Source organism: Anarhichas minor, unplaced genomic scaffold (assembly GCF_050575085.1).
Source record: "Anarhichas minor isolate MPS153535 unplaced genomic scaffold, ASM5057508v1 ptg000033l, whole genome shotgun sequence".
NCBI lineage: Eukaryota > Metazoa > Chordata > Actinopteri > Perciformes > Anarhichadidae > Anarhichas > Anarhichas minor.
The window spans coordinates 10,544,445-10,561,362 of record NW_027466479.1 but is presented as its reverse complement, the minus strand read 5'-3'; the positions used below and the strand labels follow the sequence as shown (position 1 = coordinate 10,561,362).

The window sequence follows — 16,918 nt, the reverse complement described above, 5'->3', positions numbered from 1 at the left end:
TACATTGTTCTAAAAATCTTTTAAAAAATGTAGTTTATTGACATACTGTAGTCTCAGCACTTTTGATCTTGAAATTCAAAGACACCATGTAATGAATATACATTAAAGTTTAATGTCCCTGACGTTTCCCTGCTGCTGCTATGTCAATGTGACAAAATATGAATCACTATATGTAGTTTTTACACCATGCAGTTATTATTACATTGTGTTTGTACAGTGTGAAACAAAGTGTTGCTCTGCATGAATTGGGAATAAGGGCATAACTGATCACCACACTCCTTTGAGATGTCAAGATCCTTCAACCTATAGGTAGTCTGACTATCCAGCACTCTTGGACGACCTTATTCATGTGCATAACTTAATTATCCAAAATGCGTATCCTGTTTTGTTCGGTTTTCATAAATTCATTCTCAACTACTGTTGGCCTGTCCAGAAACATCTGTAATCACAGGTCTTTTTGTCAGCCTATTATCAGTGAGGCCTTGAACACATTTAATACTTGCTTAATCGCTACTTCACTAGATACAAAATGTAGACTAAGAGAAAATACATAATTTTCTAAACCCAATGACATTATGGGTTATTGCAAGCAGGTATGTGATGCAGTGCATAACAGCAACACTAAAATCAATGCATAAATGAAAAAGGACAACAAATAGTAACAAAGAAAAACTTTTATTGTCAGGGGGGAGTGGGTACAAAACTGCTGCAAGGTAAATCAGAACCATGATAGTGAGGATGGACATATTTTACATTTGTCATAATGAGACATCACTTCATTCCAGCAGGGCGACCTCGTGGAAGTACGCGCCGAGCATCTTGGTCCCCTGAATGTAGTTGGTTCTGAAAGTGGAAAGATAAAAACAGTGATGAGCTTAATTGACCGGTGAATACTTGTCTTTATTACAAACCTGTAACAAAAAGGGCCATCGTAAAGATCATTCATGAAGAATTCAAGTTGTTGCGTCTCACTGCAATTATAACTTTTGGGTGGAAGAACTTAATTCGGTACTTGATCACTAAATTCAACATAACAACAACGTACCTGTTGAGCTTCTCGTTCTGAGAGTGAGCTCCATCATCAGAGGATCCAAGAGGCAGCAGCATGACGTTACGTCCTGTGGCCTCCTGGAAGGTCAGGGTGACGGGGATGCTTCCACCCTCACGAGTCAGGTCAGGCTCCACTCCAAAGACTTTGGCACAGCGAGGAGAACATGGAGAGAATAGTCAATAGGACTGGAAAACAAAATCTCTACAACGTTTTTATCTTTAACCATTAATAATAGGGATCAGAGATCAGATGACATTATATGAAAATCATCATATGAAACCGAAACTATCAACATAATTAGATAACAGTGGGTCTAAGTAGGAGTATGTGTTTTGAGTGAACTGATCCTTTCACTATATACATCTCTGTACCTGTTTTCATGGCCTTTCGACCTGCCATGTAGTGTGGGTGGTTGAAGTCAGAGACCCAGGCCTTGGCTCCGTGGCCCATGTACACTTTCAGCTTGTTGGGGCTCCCCAGTTCAGCAAACTTCTTCTGCAGATGATCGATAACCTTGATGGAGAATAAGAAAAAACTTGAATGACAGTCTAGGTCCAGACTCGAGTCACTCAAAACAAAACGCCTTTCTTTTACATGTTGATTCAGCATCAGTTTTAAAACTCTCATTTGAATATTACCTTTATAAACTTGAATATATATTGTGTTTTTATCTCCTGTTGGATGACATAATGGGCACAGTTTGAAATGTTTCTATAATGTTCCTGAATGTACATTTGGGGGTGTTTGTTTGTTTGTATCACTGGTTTCTGTTTGTATTACTCTGTAGGTGTAATTTTATGTAATGTGATAAATCATTTTGGTTTTGTATTTAAATAATTATAAAAACATTAATTTCTCTCCATCTTTAATGAACTTCCTGACTTTTCATTCATTACTTGTCCCGACTTGGCAAACGTACCACTTACCAAACTTGCTTTTTGACAAGGGTTTTATAAACAATTGTTTAGTATTTTAAACATTATTCTTCAACAGAACTACTGTTAATCACTGATTTATTGTCAAGAATAAATCCACTTTGGTAGGTCAGGCTTAGACTCATCTGTAAATCTGCTGTACTTGTAAAATTTCACTCGTAAAAGCCATATTCACTAAAAAAAAAATGTGACAGAGTCATCTTTGTGACACACTACCACTGAGGGACTCGAGTCATCAAGTTTTAAATTCCACTGGTAGCGACTATCTTTTTTTTCACACACCACAACCTTTATTGTGTTCTGGTCACATGAGCACTACCATTTGCCAGCAGTAGAGTGGGTGTTATGATATTTCCGGGTCTACCTGCTTCTCCACCACTTTGGGGTCCATGTCGGGGACGAGGCGGATGGAGAACTTGCCGATGACCTTGCGGGGGATAACAGTCTTGGCTCCTGTTTCAGAGAAAGCTCCCTCAATACCGTGAAGAGACAGAGATGGATACCTCCAGCGGTGCATCAGGATGTTCTCCTACAGGACAAAAGAAGAAGAGTACACTTAAAAGGTCATGACTTACCATGCAGTAATGTAATGTCTGTTTGAGTGACGACAGAAATCAATGCCTTGCCTTGGTGTCATGCAGCAGCTGTTCCACTCCGACGTCTTTGGAGTATTCATCCAAGTCAAAATCTATCTTCTCATACAGCTTTTTCTCGTCATCCGTCACAGGGGCCACGTCATCGCTTATCCCAGGAATCAAAATCTTCCCCTTCCCGTCTAAGAGGGTGCCTGTTTAGAGAGACGCAAGCAAAAGATTTAAACACCGCTGAAAACGTCAAAGACTCAAAACTAGTTTTGCGAGATTGTGGCTCATATGTCAGCATCACTTGCCCATGAGTGCAATCAGGTCGGTCATGGCTTCATGAACAGAGCCACCAAACACCCCTGAGTGCAGGTCCTTGTCGCCGCATTGCACCTTTAAATTAAAAGAAAAAACATTTTAATGCGCTTCTTCAGAATACAATATCACAAAAAAACACATGACATTTGTGTTAATGCTGGAAGAGCTGCATTACTATAGAACTAGGTTTGGTTATTGCTGCAGCTTAAGTGATTACGCTAAGAATTCAAAACAGCACTACAATCAGACTTCACCTCAACGAAGAAGTAGCAGATTCCTCTCAGGCCGTAGGTGATGCAGGGTTTGGTCTTGCCGAGCCAATAGTTGTCGGAGATGCAGACATAGTCCACGTCTTTCAAGAAGGTGTCTTTTTGTGCAAACACCAGTTCATCCAGGCCCTCAGATCCAGACTCCTCCATCCCCTCGAAGCAGAATTTGATGTTGATGGGAAGCTCCTGCAGGAAGTGAGATAAGGGAGAAAGAACAGTTTGAAACGGAGTTGAAAGAGAGCACAAAACCAGCCGACCCTTTCATTGAGAAAATAACTTTGATATTGATCATAGAGTAGATCCTGGGATTGTTGACTGAAGCTCCTTACAGCATGTCGCAGTGATACTTTCCTCAGACAAGCTGTTCCACTGTTTCAGAGAGACGTGAAACTTTTTCAAAACGACGCAACACGGTGACGTGACTTGGTTTAATCATTAAGTGATGGCTGGATAACACGCGACTACCGATTTCATCCAGAGACCTTTGACCGCCTCTCCTGCTGACGGCTCTCAGATGATCAACGGGCAATTACAGAATCAGCTCTGCACTGAAATACAGAGAGAATGAATTTCTAGGTTTGATGCAGAATCATTTTGGAAAGCCACTCCTGGTCACAACACCAAAAGCAATACTGTACAGTAATTCAACAAGATTCTGGATTATTATTTATTATGTTCCCACAGAAAAACAAATATACGGCTTTGAGCAGAACGTAGCTCGGTAGCAGTGTTTACATGTTGTCCCAAATAGTCTCTGTGAATGTTCGTGACAGATGGGTTTAACCTACAATTATCATTCCACTCTCCATAAATGCCAAACAACGGTATGATCAACATCATAAAACCACATCAGCATATTTCCCCACCCCAAGCAATGGAATCAGTTAATTCTGATCCGTTCTGTCGTTTCCCCATCACCGTTCAACTGCACCCAATTTGGGAAGTCATGAATAAGAAGAACATAACCAAACCAGAACAGGTTTGTTTGTGTTGTCTCCACAGTGAAACGCTCTGCGACACCATCAATGATACCGGCTGCCTGGACTGTGATCACACAGTCTTGTAACAGAGGTCTGGTCATTGTTGAACAATGGTTGTTCTCAGGAAATGTGGCTGCGTCAGTGCCACAAGGAGGATCTCGGCCTTGCTGGTTTGATTTCTTGAGGACGTCTTACCGTCAACTGGACAATGCAGTTGTGGTTTTGTCAACTCTAACCCGAGAAACAATTTGTTATCCCTAAAATCAATATATGCCCACTGAAACAATAAACTTATTAAGAGGAAATAAAGGGTAAAGAAAGATTCCATAAGTAAGAGAAGAAGACTGTGGTGGGAACTTCACCTGCTGGATCTTCTGGTGGGCCTCAATGCAGTTAAACCAGGCCAACACTGGACCCTTGTCATCAGTTGAGCCTCTTCCGTAGAGCTTACCTGCAAAGAGTAAACAGTGTTTTAATTTAAAGTCTTGGGACTTTATATAATTGTAGTTATTATGTTTTTATTTGTAGAAAATGACACACAAACAGTGTGAGGCAAAGTCTAGCAACTAAACAACTGGATAGTAAATCACGACATAAGCAAGAAAGATCAGAGCCGAGCAGACAGGAATGAGACAGGAGGAAGTGGATGTGGAACTTTCTGTCAGCTGACTTTCACCAGTGCTTTCTGGCTTTTCTGACGAGACCTTTTGGGTTTTGGAATTATTAGCACAAAAAAAAGAATAAAGGAAAAAGGTTGAAAAAACAAAATGTCTGACCAGTTCTCATGTCATCAAACATAAACTGAAAATATGTGTGGCCTAATAGTGAAGCATGTAGAAGTCCTTCTGTGACATTTAACACACAGCAAGTACACCTTCAGAGACAGCATTGTATCGGCTTTAAAGATGCTAAGTAACAGCTGCCGAGTTGGTGAATAGCAGACGATGATTAAACATCCATCATCTTGTAATACATTTATGAGATAAAATGTTTCACTTGAGCCATTTTGGCTTCTGTAAAGCTGAATGTATTCTTGTTAAACACATCTGCACTTGCCCAACTAGACCTGTGAGGTTTGCAGATAAGACGAGATTAAGAGCGCGACGCTACTGGGCTGGACTTTGGTAACATGCTGCAAACTGTGATCTGATCAAAAGTGCAACGCTGATAAAAGCTCAAAGAGCATTTAAACAAGACGTTACATTTAAGTAATGACGAGTAAAAAAAAAACACCTCTCTGCTCTCCAAAGAAAGAGTTTGATGTAATAGTTGTGTGCAGACCTTTTTGATATCTTCTCAGATACTAAATGACCAGTTTAATTTTATTCTGTAGCTCCGTCACAGCTCAGTTAAACTCGGTTTTACTTTAACTGTCCTCTTTGTTTCTGTCTCTGCAGGACAAGTTGCTCATTTATTTCAGTGCAAAGTGACACTATATTGTTGCCACGCTGAAAAAGAAGGTTGTGTAATCATCACATCAAAGATTGGGAAAAAGAAACCTCATGAAGTCAACCTCATCACGTCTCGTCTTGCATGCCAAAACAGCATTCCGGTCTACTGCAGTAACTTGAAATGCAGCCGTTTTGTTTCTCACGGACAAACTTTCCGTGTCATATTGAAACAGAAACAAAACAACTTCTGCTCTCACCGTCTTTCTCCACCAGAGTGAAAGGCTCTGTATCCCAGCCATCATCAATGCTAGCCGGCTGGACATCCAGGTGGCCGTAGATACACACGGTCTTCTTGCCCGGGTCCGACCCCAAACTCCCCAGGATGATAGGCGGCAGAGGGATCTCCTCTCCAGAGGGAAGCTGCACGCACACAACAAAAACAGCATTACATTTTAGTACAGGTTCAAGGAAAACCAATGCATTACTAGTGATGAAGTCCAAACATTAACACACCTTCTGTTTGCCGATGTCCACCATCTCCACCGTTCCCCCCAGCTTCTCGATGTCCTTGGCGGCCATCTCCATCATCTTCTTGATCTCCCCGCGCTTCTCTGGCCAAGCAGACACGCTCGGGACTGCGACCCAGTCTGCAAGACGCTGGCGACACCGAGCAAGATTCACATACATGTTAATGCCCGGAGCGAATGTGTCTTTGCACTTTGATCACGTGAAGACAGACATTTGACTGCAAACGTTGACTGTAACAGCAAAAGGTCGTACAACACTTCCCTCAGGATGAGCTTACCTGCACGTACAGATCCTGGTGTTCGTCCACATACTTGAAAAGTGCTTTGAGATGAGCCATCTTGTCCAGCGACAGGAGCTGAGGGTTTACAAGGCAGAGTGGAGTGAGAGTCAACCTTCAGCCCTTTGCTGTCTTATGAGAGGAAGAAAAAAAAAAACACCACGCCCTGCTGCAAACATGCTGAGCCCTGCACTATTTGTACCCTCTTCTGTCATGCATGCAGAGTCAGAAGAGCACGAATCAGATCAGGAAGTTGAGTTGGTGATAGTTTTGAAAATGTTTGTCACAGCTGCTACTTCATGCATGTTGTAGTTTTATAAAACAGAAAAGCAGGCACATAGTAGAAAGTTGCAAAAAGGTCCCATTACAGCAGAAGGGTCACTTCCCTCCCTTTAAGCTCCATGTGTGCACATTTATAACGTCACTTTAACGTTAAGACACGTTTTTAGGTTTAACTTGGAAGAATATGCATGAAAACCTCATTATAATTACTCAAACGCTAACGGGCTAAATGCTCTGTTCATTTCTGAATCGCACAGAGACGCATTAAGTCCACTCGGTCAGTTATCAGAACTCACTTCGCGTTTATTCCCGGACAGCTGATGTCCACACGTGACTCTTCTCACCTGACAGACACGTCCTGTGTTTCCTAATGACGTGGACACGCGGCTGTAACGTTTAAACTTGTTAATGTTTTCTTCCACGCACGAAATAACAAGAGGGCAGAGAGACTTCCTCACATCAGTGGGCGTCAGTAGTGGCTATTTGATTTGTTTTCACGGCGCAAAGGATTGTGGGTCAGCGGCAGATGCTGCGTCATGATTGTCCATGAGCACCAGAAACAGTTGAGGGGGGAGAGCGACCCTCTCTGACGAATCTACGTACGTTTACAAATGAGAGCAGCTCAGGTGCAACAGTGGTGGAATTAGTACTACAAGTAAAAAGCATGTATTTAAAAGTACAATAGTATTAGCATCATAATATACTTTAAGTAGGACCATTTCGTGATAATGTACAGGACATTTTATTATTGGTTTATGATTATTGTACATTAATGTGTACATAACTAAAACATTACTTTATATACACTACTGCTGGTAGCTTGTGAATTTCCCCCTGTGGATCAATAAAGTGTTGATGTATGATTATTACATTTTGTAATATTAATCTGACTGGGAAGTAATAGTCATGAATGTAGTGGAGTAAAAAGTACAATATTAACCTCTGAAATGACCTTTCCTACAGGTTAGTGCAATTCAGAGCAGAGTAATCTCAAAGCCAACTTCACTACAAACTACAGCTAACCCAGAAGAACTAGGAATGGTACTGCTGGTCCAGCTCCTTGGAGGGGAGTCACCATCGTTACCACTGTCCCTGTCTTTTGGAGGGCAATCCGGGTCATAGTATTCACTGGTAGCGGCTCCTTCAACTTCAGGAAATTCATTTTCACTATTAAAGTCACTGCTGTCATCTGGAGGAGAGAGTGGTGGTTGTTTCCAACGTCACAGATGACTGCAGTAAAGTATTTGGCAAGGCAAATTGCAATACAGCCTGACCACATAATCAAGTACAACGTGATAATTAAATTGTGAATCATTAGTGAAAGCCAGATTAACAATCAAAGGGCAATGGCAAATAGTAAATAATTGTGTAACAGTAACACAAAGCAAAGCCAGTAAATAAGTTACGAAAAAAATTAAAAAACTTAGTTTCAAGTTTATTAACATTACACACTAGACAAAGTAAACCTGTAGCATTCTTCAAAAGTTACATATGGTCTAGCTTTGAAAAAGGACATACAGGCCCAGACTTATTAACCTGGTGGGACCGCTTTCTTCGTACAGAAACAAGGATTTATGTCAATGAAGACATTGCAACAACCTACTGACGGTGAACACACTTTCATTCATTATTTGAGGGCCATTGGTTTTGTTGAGTTTCGTCGATCAGCTGCCATCCTGAGAAGTTACAGCTCTTTTAAAATTAATTAATGGACCACATCAATTATGTGAATAAAAACCTGGCCGCACGAAATACAAATTAGGCTTAAATATATGTGCACATACGTTTTCTAACACTTGTAACATAGGCCAATTCTGACTTTTACTTGGAATGTATTTTTCAGTCATGAAATATGAATAATATATATATATATATATATATATATATGTATATACAGGTGCTGGTCATATAATTAGAATATCATCAAAAAGTTGATTTATTTCACTAATTCCATTCAAAAAGTGAAACTTGTCTATTATATTCATTCATTACACACAAACTGATATATTTCAAATGTTTATTTCTTTTAATTTTGATGATTATAACTGACAACTAAGGAAAATCCCAAATTCAGTATCTCAGAAAATTAGAATATTGTGAAAAGGTTCAATATTTAAGACACCTGGTGCCACACTCTAATCAGCTAATTAACTCAAAACACCTGCAAAGGCCTTTAAATGGTCTCTCAGTCTAGTTCTGTAGGCTACACAATCATGGGGAAGACTGCTGACTTGACAGTTGTCCAAAAGACGACCATTGACACCTTGCACAAGGAGGGCAAGACACAAAAGGTCATTGCAAAAGAGGCTGGCTGTTTACAGAGCTCTGTGTCCAAGCACATTAATAGAGAGGCGAAGGGAAGGAAAAGATGTGGTAGAAAAAAGTGTACAAGCAATAGGGATAACCGCACCCTGGAGAGGATTGTGAAACAAAACCGATTCAAAAATGTGGGGGAGATTCAGAAAGAGTGGACTGCAGCTGGAGTCAGTGCTTCAAGAACCACTACACACAGACGTATGCAAGACATGGGTTTCAGCTGTCGCATTCCTTGTGTCAAGCCACTCTTGAACAACAGACAGCGTCAGAAGCGTCTCGCCTGGGCTAAAGACAAAAAGGACTGGACTGCTGCTGAGTGGTCCAAAGTTATGTTCTCTGATGAAAGTAAATTTTGCATTTCCTTTGGAAATCAGGGTCCCAGAGTCTGGAGGAAGAGAGGAGAGACACACAATCCACGTTGCTTGAGGTCCAGTGTAAAGTTTCCACAGTCAGTGATGGTTTGGGGTGCCATGTCATCTGCTGGTGTTGGTCCACTGTGTTTTCTGAGGTCCAAGGTCAACGCAGCTGTATACCAGGAAGTTTTAGAGCACTTCATGCTTCCTGCTGCTGACCAACTTTATGGAGATGCAGATTTCATTTTCCAACAGGACTTGGCACCTGCACACAGTGCCAAAGCAACCAGTACCTGGTTTAAGGACCATGGTATCCCTGTTCTTAATTGGCCAGCAAACTCGCCTGACCTTAACCCCATAGAAAATCTATGGGGTATTGTGAAGAGGATGATGCGAAATGCCAGACCCAACAATGCAGAAGAGCTGAAGGCCACTATCAGAGCAACCTGGGCTCTCATAACACATGAGCAGTGCCACAGACTGATCGACTCCATGCCACGCCGCATTGCTGCAGTAATTCAGGCAAAAGGAGCCCCAACTAAGTATTGAGTGCTGTACATGCTCATACTTTTCATGTTCATACTTTTCAGTTGGCCAAGATTTCTAAAAATCCTTTCTTTGTATTGGTCTTAAGTAATATTCTAATTTTCTGAGATACTGAATTTGGGATTTTCCTTAGTTGTCAGTTATAATCATCAAAATTAACAGAAATAAACATTTGAAATATATCAGTCTGTGTGTAATGAATGAATATAATAGACAAGTTTCACTTTTTGAATGGAATTAGTGAAATAAATCAACTTTTTGATGATATTCTAATTATATGACCAGCACCTGTGTATATATATATATATATATATAAAAAACATATTTACTTGGTCCAGACATGTTTTTATCAGTTAAACAAAACATTGAAATACATTAAATGCAAAGCACCTACTCTCCATCTCCAAAAGTAGACAACACATTTTTTATGCTTCATGCAGATATGGAGTATTGCTTCGCTGTTGTATTGCATTACAATTCACAGTTGTACCTAATAAACCTGGTAACTCAGTATAAATCTATATGTACTGTGTATATATACATATATTTGTACCATTTGTGTCTTGTTTTTATGTATACTGTATGATCTTATATATGATCTCATTAACAGAATGTTAAATTATTCCCACCGACTGTGGCTCAGTTTTATATCAAAGCAAAATGAGTAAACTTGTGTTTTTATATATTTTTTTCCACATAATGTATTTCACAGAGCATTACTGGATTTTTCTGTCAGTTTGAAATATTTTCCATAATGGCCAACTTAAAATAATTACAAGCATATTCAAAGAAAAATAAATATCTTCATGTGGCAAAAGACTTTATTGCATATATTTCAAGAACACAAACACCCCATGTATTCTGCTACTGCACCACAGGTCGAATGAACAGACTCAAAAGTCTTAATCGTTAAAAACAATAGATTCTCTTTCTTTAAGTCATATTCTCTGGAGCAAATAAAAACAAACAAACAAATCAAAAGGCCTGGATGTTCAGTCACAGAAAGAGAAAATCATTTGTAGGCATTGGCTTTATGTTTGGGCAAGAAGTTGAAACTCGTTGGTACCGGTCCAAGTAGCATTTCACTGGAGAGGGGAAAAGTAAGATATTATACTCAGTAAATACATCAATTTAGCAGTTATTCTTAGTGTAGCTTGATGGTTTAAAAATGGTTTCCTGCTTACCTAATCCTGACCCAGTCCCCAGCATGTTGACTGGCCATTAGTGACTCCAGGTAGTTCCTGCCCAGGTAGAACGGAGGTCTCTCGTTGATCTTCTGAGGCACCCGTTCCAACAGGCCTACTGGAATATATCTGAGAGACAGAGATAGCACTATAATAATAAGTGTGTTTCTGGATCAAATGGCAAGTCATGAATATTTCTTGTTATTAGCAGAAGAAATATACTGCAAGTGCGTGTTGTTGCCCACCTGCACATGAAGGAGAGCCACTCCAGCATGAAGGTGCGGGTCTTCTCCACACCTCGAGTGTCGGAGCCCCAGTGCTCCAGACCGAAGTTGCTGAAATCCCGGAGGACGTCCAGTCGCTCACTGGATGAGATGTCCCAGTGTCTGCGCTCCTTTATTTCAGTGAAGATCCAGGGCTTAATGAGAGCACCTCTGAAGAGACAAAAAAATCAAGTTCAAGTTCACCACAAAGATAACTGGGCTCCGTTAAATGGAGTAGTTCCTCTGGTCGGGATTCTTTGTGTGATTACTGTGCTCTAAGTTATTGTAAAAGTAAGAAAGCACAAGAAATAACAGAAACACCCCCTAAAAAAAACAACAGGATCATTACTATCACAAAAGAAGGGTATAATGCAGCTATAGAGCAAATTAGCTGTCAGCCTTAATTCTGACTATTTCAAAACGTAGCTAACAGTAGCAAAACATGTTTGTCTGTATCCCAAAATTTCTGTTTTTTATCTAATCTATCCATTTCGCAGTAACTCACTGTCCACTAGATAGCGCTCTGGGGCCCACTGCCCAGTGGTTGAGAATAGCTGGTGTAGACCACATAATAATGTGACATTTACATCGGTGTTTCCATTCATTTGTCTGTACTGTGTGTATTCACTAAAGTGGCACCAACCTTGCAATCATAATGCCAGAAACTCCAGTCTCTCTTGCTTTCATAGCATCTTCATAGGACAGTATGTCTCCATTACCTGGGACAATAAACACAGGTCACCTCAGTTCACCTCATCACCAACAAATGATGACTCTTCCACAGCTTGTGCATGATAAATATACAGTTCTCTACACCTCAGAGGGGGTGTTGTTATTGTGATAGTATTGAACTGTACGCAGCTAAAATCTTAGGTAAACGAAATTCACACACCAAACAGCGGGACAGGACTAGCCAGCTTGGAACAGGTGTTGATGTAGTCCCAGTCAGCCGACTTAGTGTAGCGCTGCTCTTTGGATCGGCCATGCAACTGTAAGAAAACTACAGCATCAGTGGTGTGTCATCACACTTTGAAACGGACTCGTATTCATTTGCAGATACAAAAATTACAAAAGGAGGAAAAACTATTATGCACGACTGACAACAAATTAAAAAAAACAAGGGGCTGGAAATGACAAGGACACACATTTAATAAGAGTCAAAGAAAATGCAAAATGGGAACACATAAAGTCAGACAAATAAAGAGTCATATCTGGTGCTCAAACAATGCATTCTGGAGAGGTGTCCACCCCACATGGTCTTAAAAAGACACTACTGGAAATGAGACTCAGTTTGACTTCCATAGTTGTCATGTATTTCTTGACTCATGCCGCGACTGTATTAAATATGATTTTCACCGCATGGTGCGGGTCAATACCTTTTTACACCCATGCCTCTTCTTTTACAGTTGCAACACTTTTTCCCTTTTATTTATGCTGCTTTTACACAAGACTGACCGTGATCATAGAGACATCCCACTTCTTCATCTCCGGGATGAGTTTGTGTGCTACGTTGCACTTCTCCTGAACACCAGTGCGGATCTTGACTGTTAAAGGGACGTCAAGGACCTTCAGGAGGAAAGAAAACACATTCTCATTCACCCTTGGATGGATTATTAAAAGCTAGTTTAACACTTGCATACTATACATATTAAATGACAGTATTTTCTGCTGAAAGCCAAAATCCACCAAGATATCAAATTCAGACACGTACATAGTTCATTCCCTTGATTATCTGTTCAAACTTTCTGGTGCGTGTCATCAAGCCGCAGCCTCCGCCCTGATGAGGGAAAGTAAACAAACACCACCTGTTAGTCAGTGACATGTTAATGTTTAATATTGCTTTATACACTCAATCATCACACACAAAAGTTTGTCTGACTGTAAAGCTCTCACTCATCACAGCGCCATTTAATTCCCCCCACATGGCCTCCCGTATTTACCAGCATGCTGATCTTTTCTTTTTTGTTTATTGACCTCAACCACTGTAGACAAACATGGTTTTACCGTCTGTGATGTTTACCTTCTTGTAGACGAGGTCAATGGGGCATCCGGAGTTGATGTCCACAAAGTCGACATCAATGTTACCGTTGATGAGCTCTGCACACCTCGTCATGGTGTCGGGGAAGCAGCCCTCCACCTGGAGACACAATCAGGACTTCAGTACTGAGGCCGTCTTTACTCTCACGCAAGTCCACAAGCCGCGTTTAAGACAACGTGATAAAAGCAATTCAACAGCTCTGAGGAGTCTCAACAATCTATGACGACATCACCTGGACGCCAAAAACATCTTCGCTTTCGTGGCGCTTCAGGAGGGCCCACTCTGACTGCTGCCCCTGCAGCAGGTTGGTGCACATGGCCATCTCCCCGCAGGTGATGTCTGCTCCGAAGCGCTTGCACACGCGACGGAAAGGCAGATTTCCACACTGAGGAAAGAGAAGGAATTTATTTAGTCCGGTCAAAAGCTTATCTGTTTGGTGTGTTACTGGTTCTATAGAGTGACATTTTAACAGCAAATTTGATTTGTCGGGCAGCATTTAACTACATCAAACCTCAGTGCTGGATTCAGTCTGGCTGTACTTACAGTTGTTAGAGGAGCAAGGTAGAGCTTGTCTTGAAAGTCCACCTTGAACACAGAGAAATATGATGTTCCTTGGGTTATTTTAAATCATTTTGAAGGAGAGATGGTTGCCTATATATACTGTATATATATATATATATATATACCTGTTTCCTCTCACACATGCGCAACTTGATGACATCTACATCAGTGAGAGGCCCAACCGTCTTCACTGGAGGCTGTTTATCTGGGCCGGCCTGTAGCTGGTCACAGAGCAAACACGTAAAAAAAAAAAAACATACTTCTAAAATGCCACGCAACACACATACCCCATGTAAGAGGTAGTAGTAGTAGAGTAGAAATGTGTACCTGGGCTTCAGCCTCAGTAGACGCCTGCTGCTCCCCTCCTGTTGGATCTGCAGATAACTTAGCTGCACGAGTATCACCTAAGTGTGTCAGAAAACTGAATTATCAACCGCTCTACTCAGGGGACAAAGAATGGCATGCATGTTGCCCAAATAAAATGAGGTGGGCTGATTAAATGAAAGCTCCAATGAGTGCCACAGAGACCCACTTCAGAGACACTTCCTTTTCACTGCTGATTACAGCACTTCTGTGTCGGTATCATTTCAAACCACTCATAGAACAAGAACGACCGACGGCTTCATTCTTAGCAGAAACACTGGCAGAATATTAATATTCCTGAAGGACATTTGCACTGCCAACAGATCACGTATAAGTGTGTATTACGTCTTACCGTTCCCTTGCTGTTCTCTTTTCTCTTTGTTGTCCGAAAGTATTTTCAGGTACTCTTCTGACTTCTCAAAGGTCACCGAGCGCTTCCTCAGGCGAATCTGCAGGTCTTTACTGAGGCTGTTCTTCACCGGCGTCCGGCCCTCGTTGGCCTTAATTAGTTCGGCATTCACCATGGTTTTGAAGTCAGCTGTAGTGTGCGCCTTGGCGTAGCGGCAGGAGAAACCATAACCACACTTTCCGAACGTGTCATAGAGGTAGCAGCTGTCCCCGATGTCAGCGGGCTTGGTTGCCAAGTACTCGGCTACGTCGTGGTAAAAGCGGCATTTGTCTCCAAAGGGACATTCCCTGTTGTCCTGCATGGATGGGAAAAGTCACGACAATGACTGTCAGCTGACATAGCGACTGAAGGGCACTTTGTGAATGGTCGGCTAGAGTTTCATACCTGAACGACTGAGGGACACAGTCGTTTTTCATCATAGGCGGTGGGCTTTGTGTGTGGCCTTGACTTATTCTGTCCCCGAATGCGTTTACCGTCAGGTTTGCCGCTCTTATTCCCCTCCTCGGGGTCTAGTTTGAGCTTTTTTGTGTCAGGTTCCTCAACAGAGGTTGCCTTCGTCTCCTCTACTTTGTCACCATCACTGGCCTTTTCCCCCTTTGGGCCCCGCCACTCAGAGTCTACAAACCCATGAAATTTCTCTTTGGTGGTCAGGAATCTGCAAATACAAGAAGAAAAAAAAGAAATGTAATGACCCGTCAGTTTGAAGATGTAACAACGTGACATACAACACGGGAACTTTAAGTGCGAGCGGAACGACCATTGTGTGCAATAACGCAACATCACACTGTGTAATGTCTATGTAATTTGACACAGCGCCTTAGTTTGGCAAAGCTGTTTCTATTCTATACCAATGAGATGTGAGACCGGAGACAGTTAAGGCCACCTTGATTATCATAACAGAGAAGAATATTTTGTGACATTTGCTTCCCGCTCTATTACCACATAATGGTACAATTATAAGAATGGCTATTGATGTGGACCAGCCAATCCTTATAGAGTGATACATAAGAACATACTCTGTGGAAGAAGTCGAGCACATTCACTACAGCTGCTAAGCCCTTTTGTGTAGTTCTGTTGGCTCCATCAGACAGAGCAGCGTGCAGTGTGCAATCTATGAGTCCATGCTACTCTGCAGGGAAAAAGTGGATCAGTCTAATCAGGGTTGGAACCAGTTTCTACCCCAAGTGTAGGGCATCTCTAGGTATACCAACGAGGACAAGATGGAGCACGAGAACGGGAGGCAGGCTGGAGTGATGTCAGCTTTGATACAAGCGTTATAACGGACTGAGGGTGAAGAGGGAGCTGACAGGCAAAACGTGATGCAGAACAGGGAGATCGTGACGTTCAGAGTTTTGGCAGCTGTGTGGATGATGTCACATCAGCTGTCTGAATCGAGACTCTTGCACCAAACATACACTTTAGACAACAACTGAGATTGTGTGCAGTGATCTCCACCATGTATTAAATAGCTAGTTACTTACTGTGGCTTGAGGGCAGCGTCACCCTTCACAGCTACACTTGTCCTCTTTTCAACCGTTTCCTCTGCTGCTCTTTCCATCACACCTTCACAGGCTTTCTCCAAATCCTTTTCCCTGTAAAATGTCGGTACATCAGATTATCACTTTGAATCTAACTAACTAGCGCATCGCTTAACCGAAGAGCTATTGATCTCCTTCCTGGTCGAGGGACACGAGTAACGTTATGTCAGAAATACTCTGTACTGCATATTTCATTCATACGAGTTGACTCAACGTCAGTTGAAGCCATTCTATTCAACTCCCTGGTTGCCTGTCTGGTTAAACTTAACTAAAATCAGTGAAGTTACTTACATTTTATTATCCAAGTTGCCAAGATAAACAGCTAACGCTCTCTGTTACTGTAGCATGCTTTGGTGGAACCTAACCCTGCTAGCAAGCTAACCGCTAACTTAAAGGCTGCTGAAGCAAACAGTCAACTAACCACTTGCTTGATAATGCATTTGACGTTAATTTATAAAAAAAGTCAAAACTATCAAACAATTACAGTAAACGTGGATTACACTTCTGTCTCACACCCCAACATGCAGCAACAATATACAACTGCATGGGGAGGCAGTTGTGCTGCATTTTGGTAAAGTCCGTGGTGTACTGTGCGGACGTCTGACGAACATTAGTTCCGCGTAACACAGCTCGTAATCTTCAGAGTAACTAATGAAGTCTACTGGTAGTCCAGGGATAAAATGTAATCAGATTACATTTAATTGAATATACATTACATGTTTCAGTTTATAAATT

At 41.5% G+C, this 16,918-nt stretch overlaps 2 protein-coding genes across 4 annotated transcripts; both read right to left on the bottom strand.

The window, feature by feature from the left end:
* Positions 1–656: 656 nt before the first annotated feature.
* Positions 657–7,109, bottom strand: cndp2 (carnosine dipeptidase 2). Of its 2 annotated transcripts, none has more exons than XM_076105677.1 (12): positions 6,957–7,109; positions 6,331–6,408; positions 6,039–6,182; positions 5,783–5,945; positions 4,497–4,585; positions 3,140–3,340; positions 2,876–2,960; positions 2,613–2,773; positions 2,351–2,515; positions 1,423–1,564; positions 1,046–1,193; positions 657–843 (listed from the first exon to the last, which is right to left on the bottom strand). In XM_076105677.1, exons 2-12 carry the CDS (start codon positions 6,388–6,390, stop codon positions 777–779), a joined length of 1,425 nt encoding a protein of 474 aa, XP_075961792.1. In that variant the 5' UTR covers positions 6,391–6,408; positions 6,957–7,109; the 3' UTR covers positions 657–776. The 2 variants fall into 2 exon arrangements, with proteins under 2 accessions (XP_075961792.1, XP_075961791.1); XM_076105676.1 differs by having other exon boundaries at positions 6,909–7,095.
* Positions 7,110–10,630: 3,521 nt separating this feature from the next.
* dus3l (dihydrouridine synthase 3-like (S. cerevisiae)) lies at positions 10,631–16,739 on the bottom strand. Of its 2 annotated transcripts, none has more exons than XM_076105671.1 (16): positions 16,475–16,739; positions 16,127–16,237; positions 15,030–15,300; positions 14,589–14,940; positions 14,201–14,277; positions 13,999–14,094; positions 13,856–13,897; positions 13,545–13,697; positions 13,295–13,411; positions 12,986–13,051; positions 12,730–12,840; positions 12,167–12,263; positions 11,918–11,993; positions 11,257–11,445; positions 11,012–11,140; positions 10,631–10,912 (listed from the first exon to the last, which is right to left on the bottom strand). In XM_076105671.1, coding segments are annotated over exons 1-16 (1,962 nt in total). In that variant the 5' UTR covers positions 16,477–16,739; the 3' UTR covers positions 10,631–10,839. The 2 variants fall into 2 exon arrangements, with proteins under 2 accessions (XP_075961786.1, XP_075961787.1); XM_076105672.1 differs by having other exon boundaries at positions 13,999–14,088.
* Between the last annotated feature and the right edge of the window lie 179 nt (positions 16,740–16,918).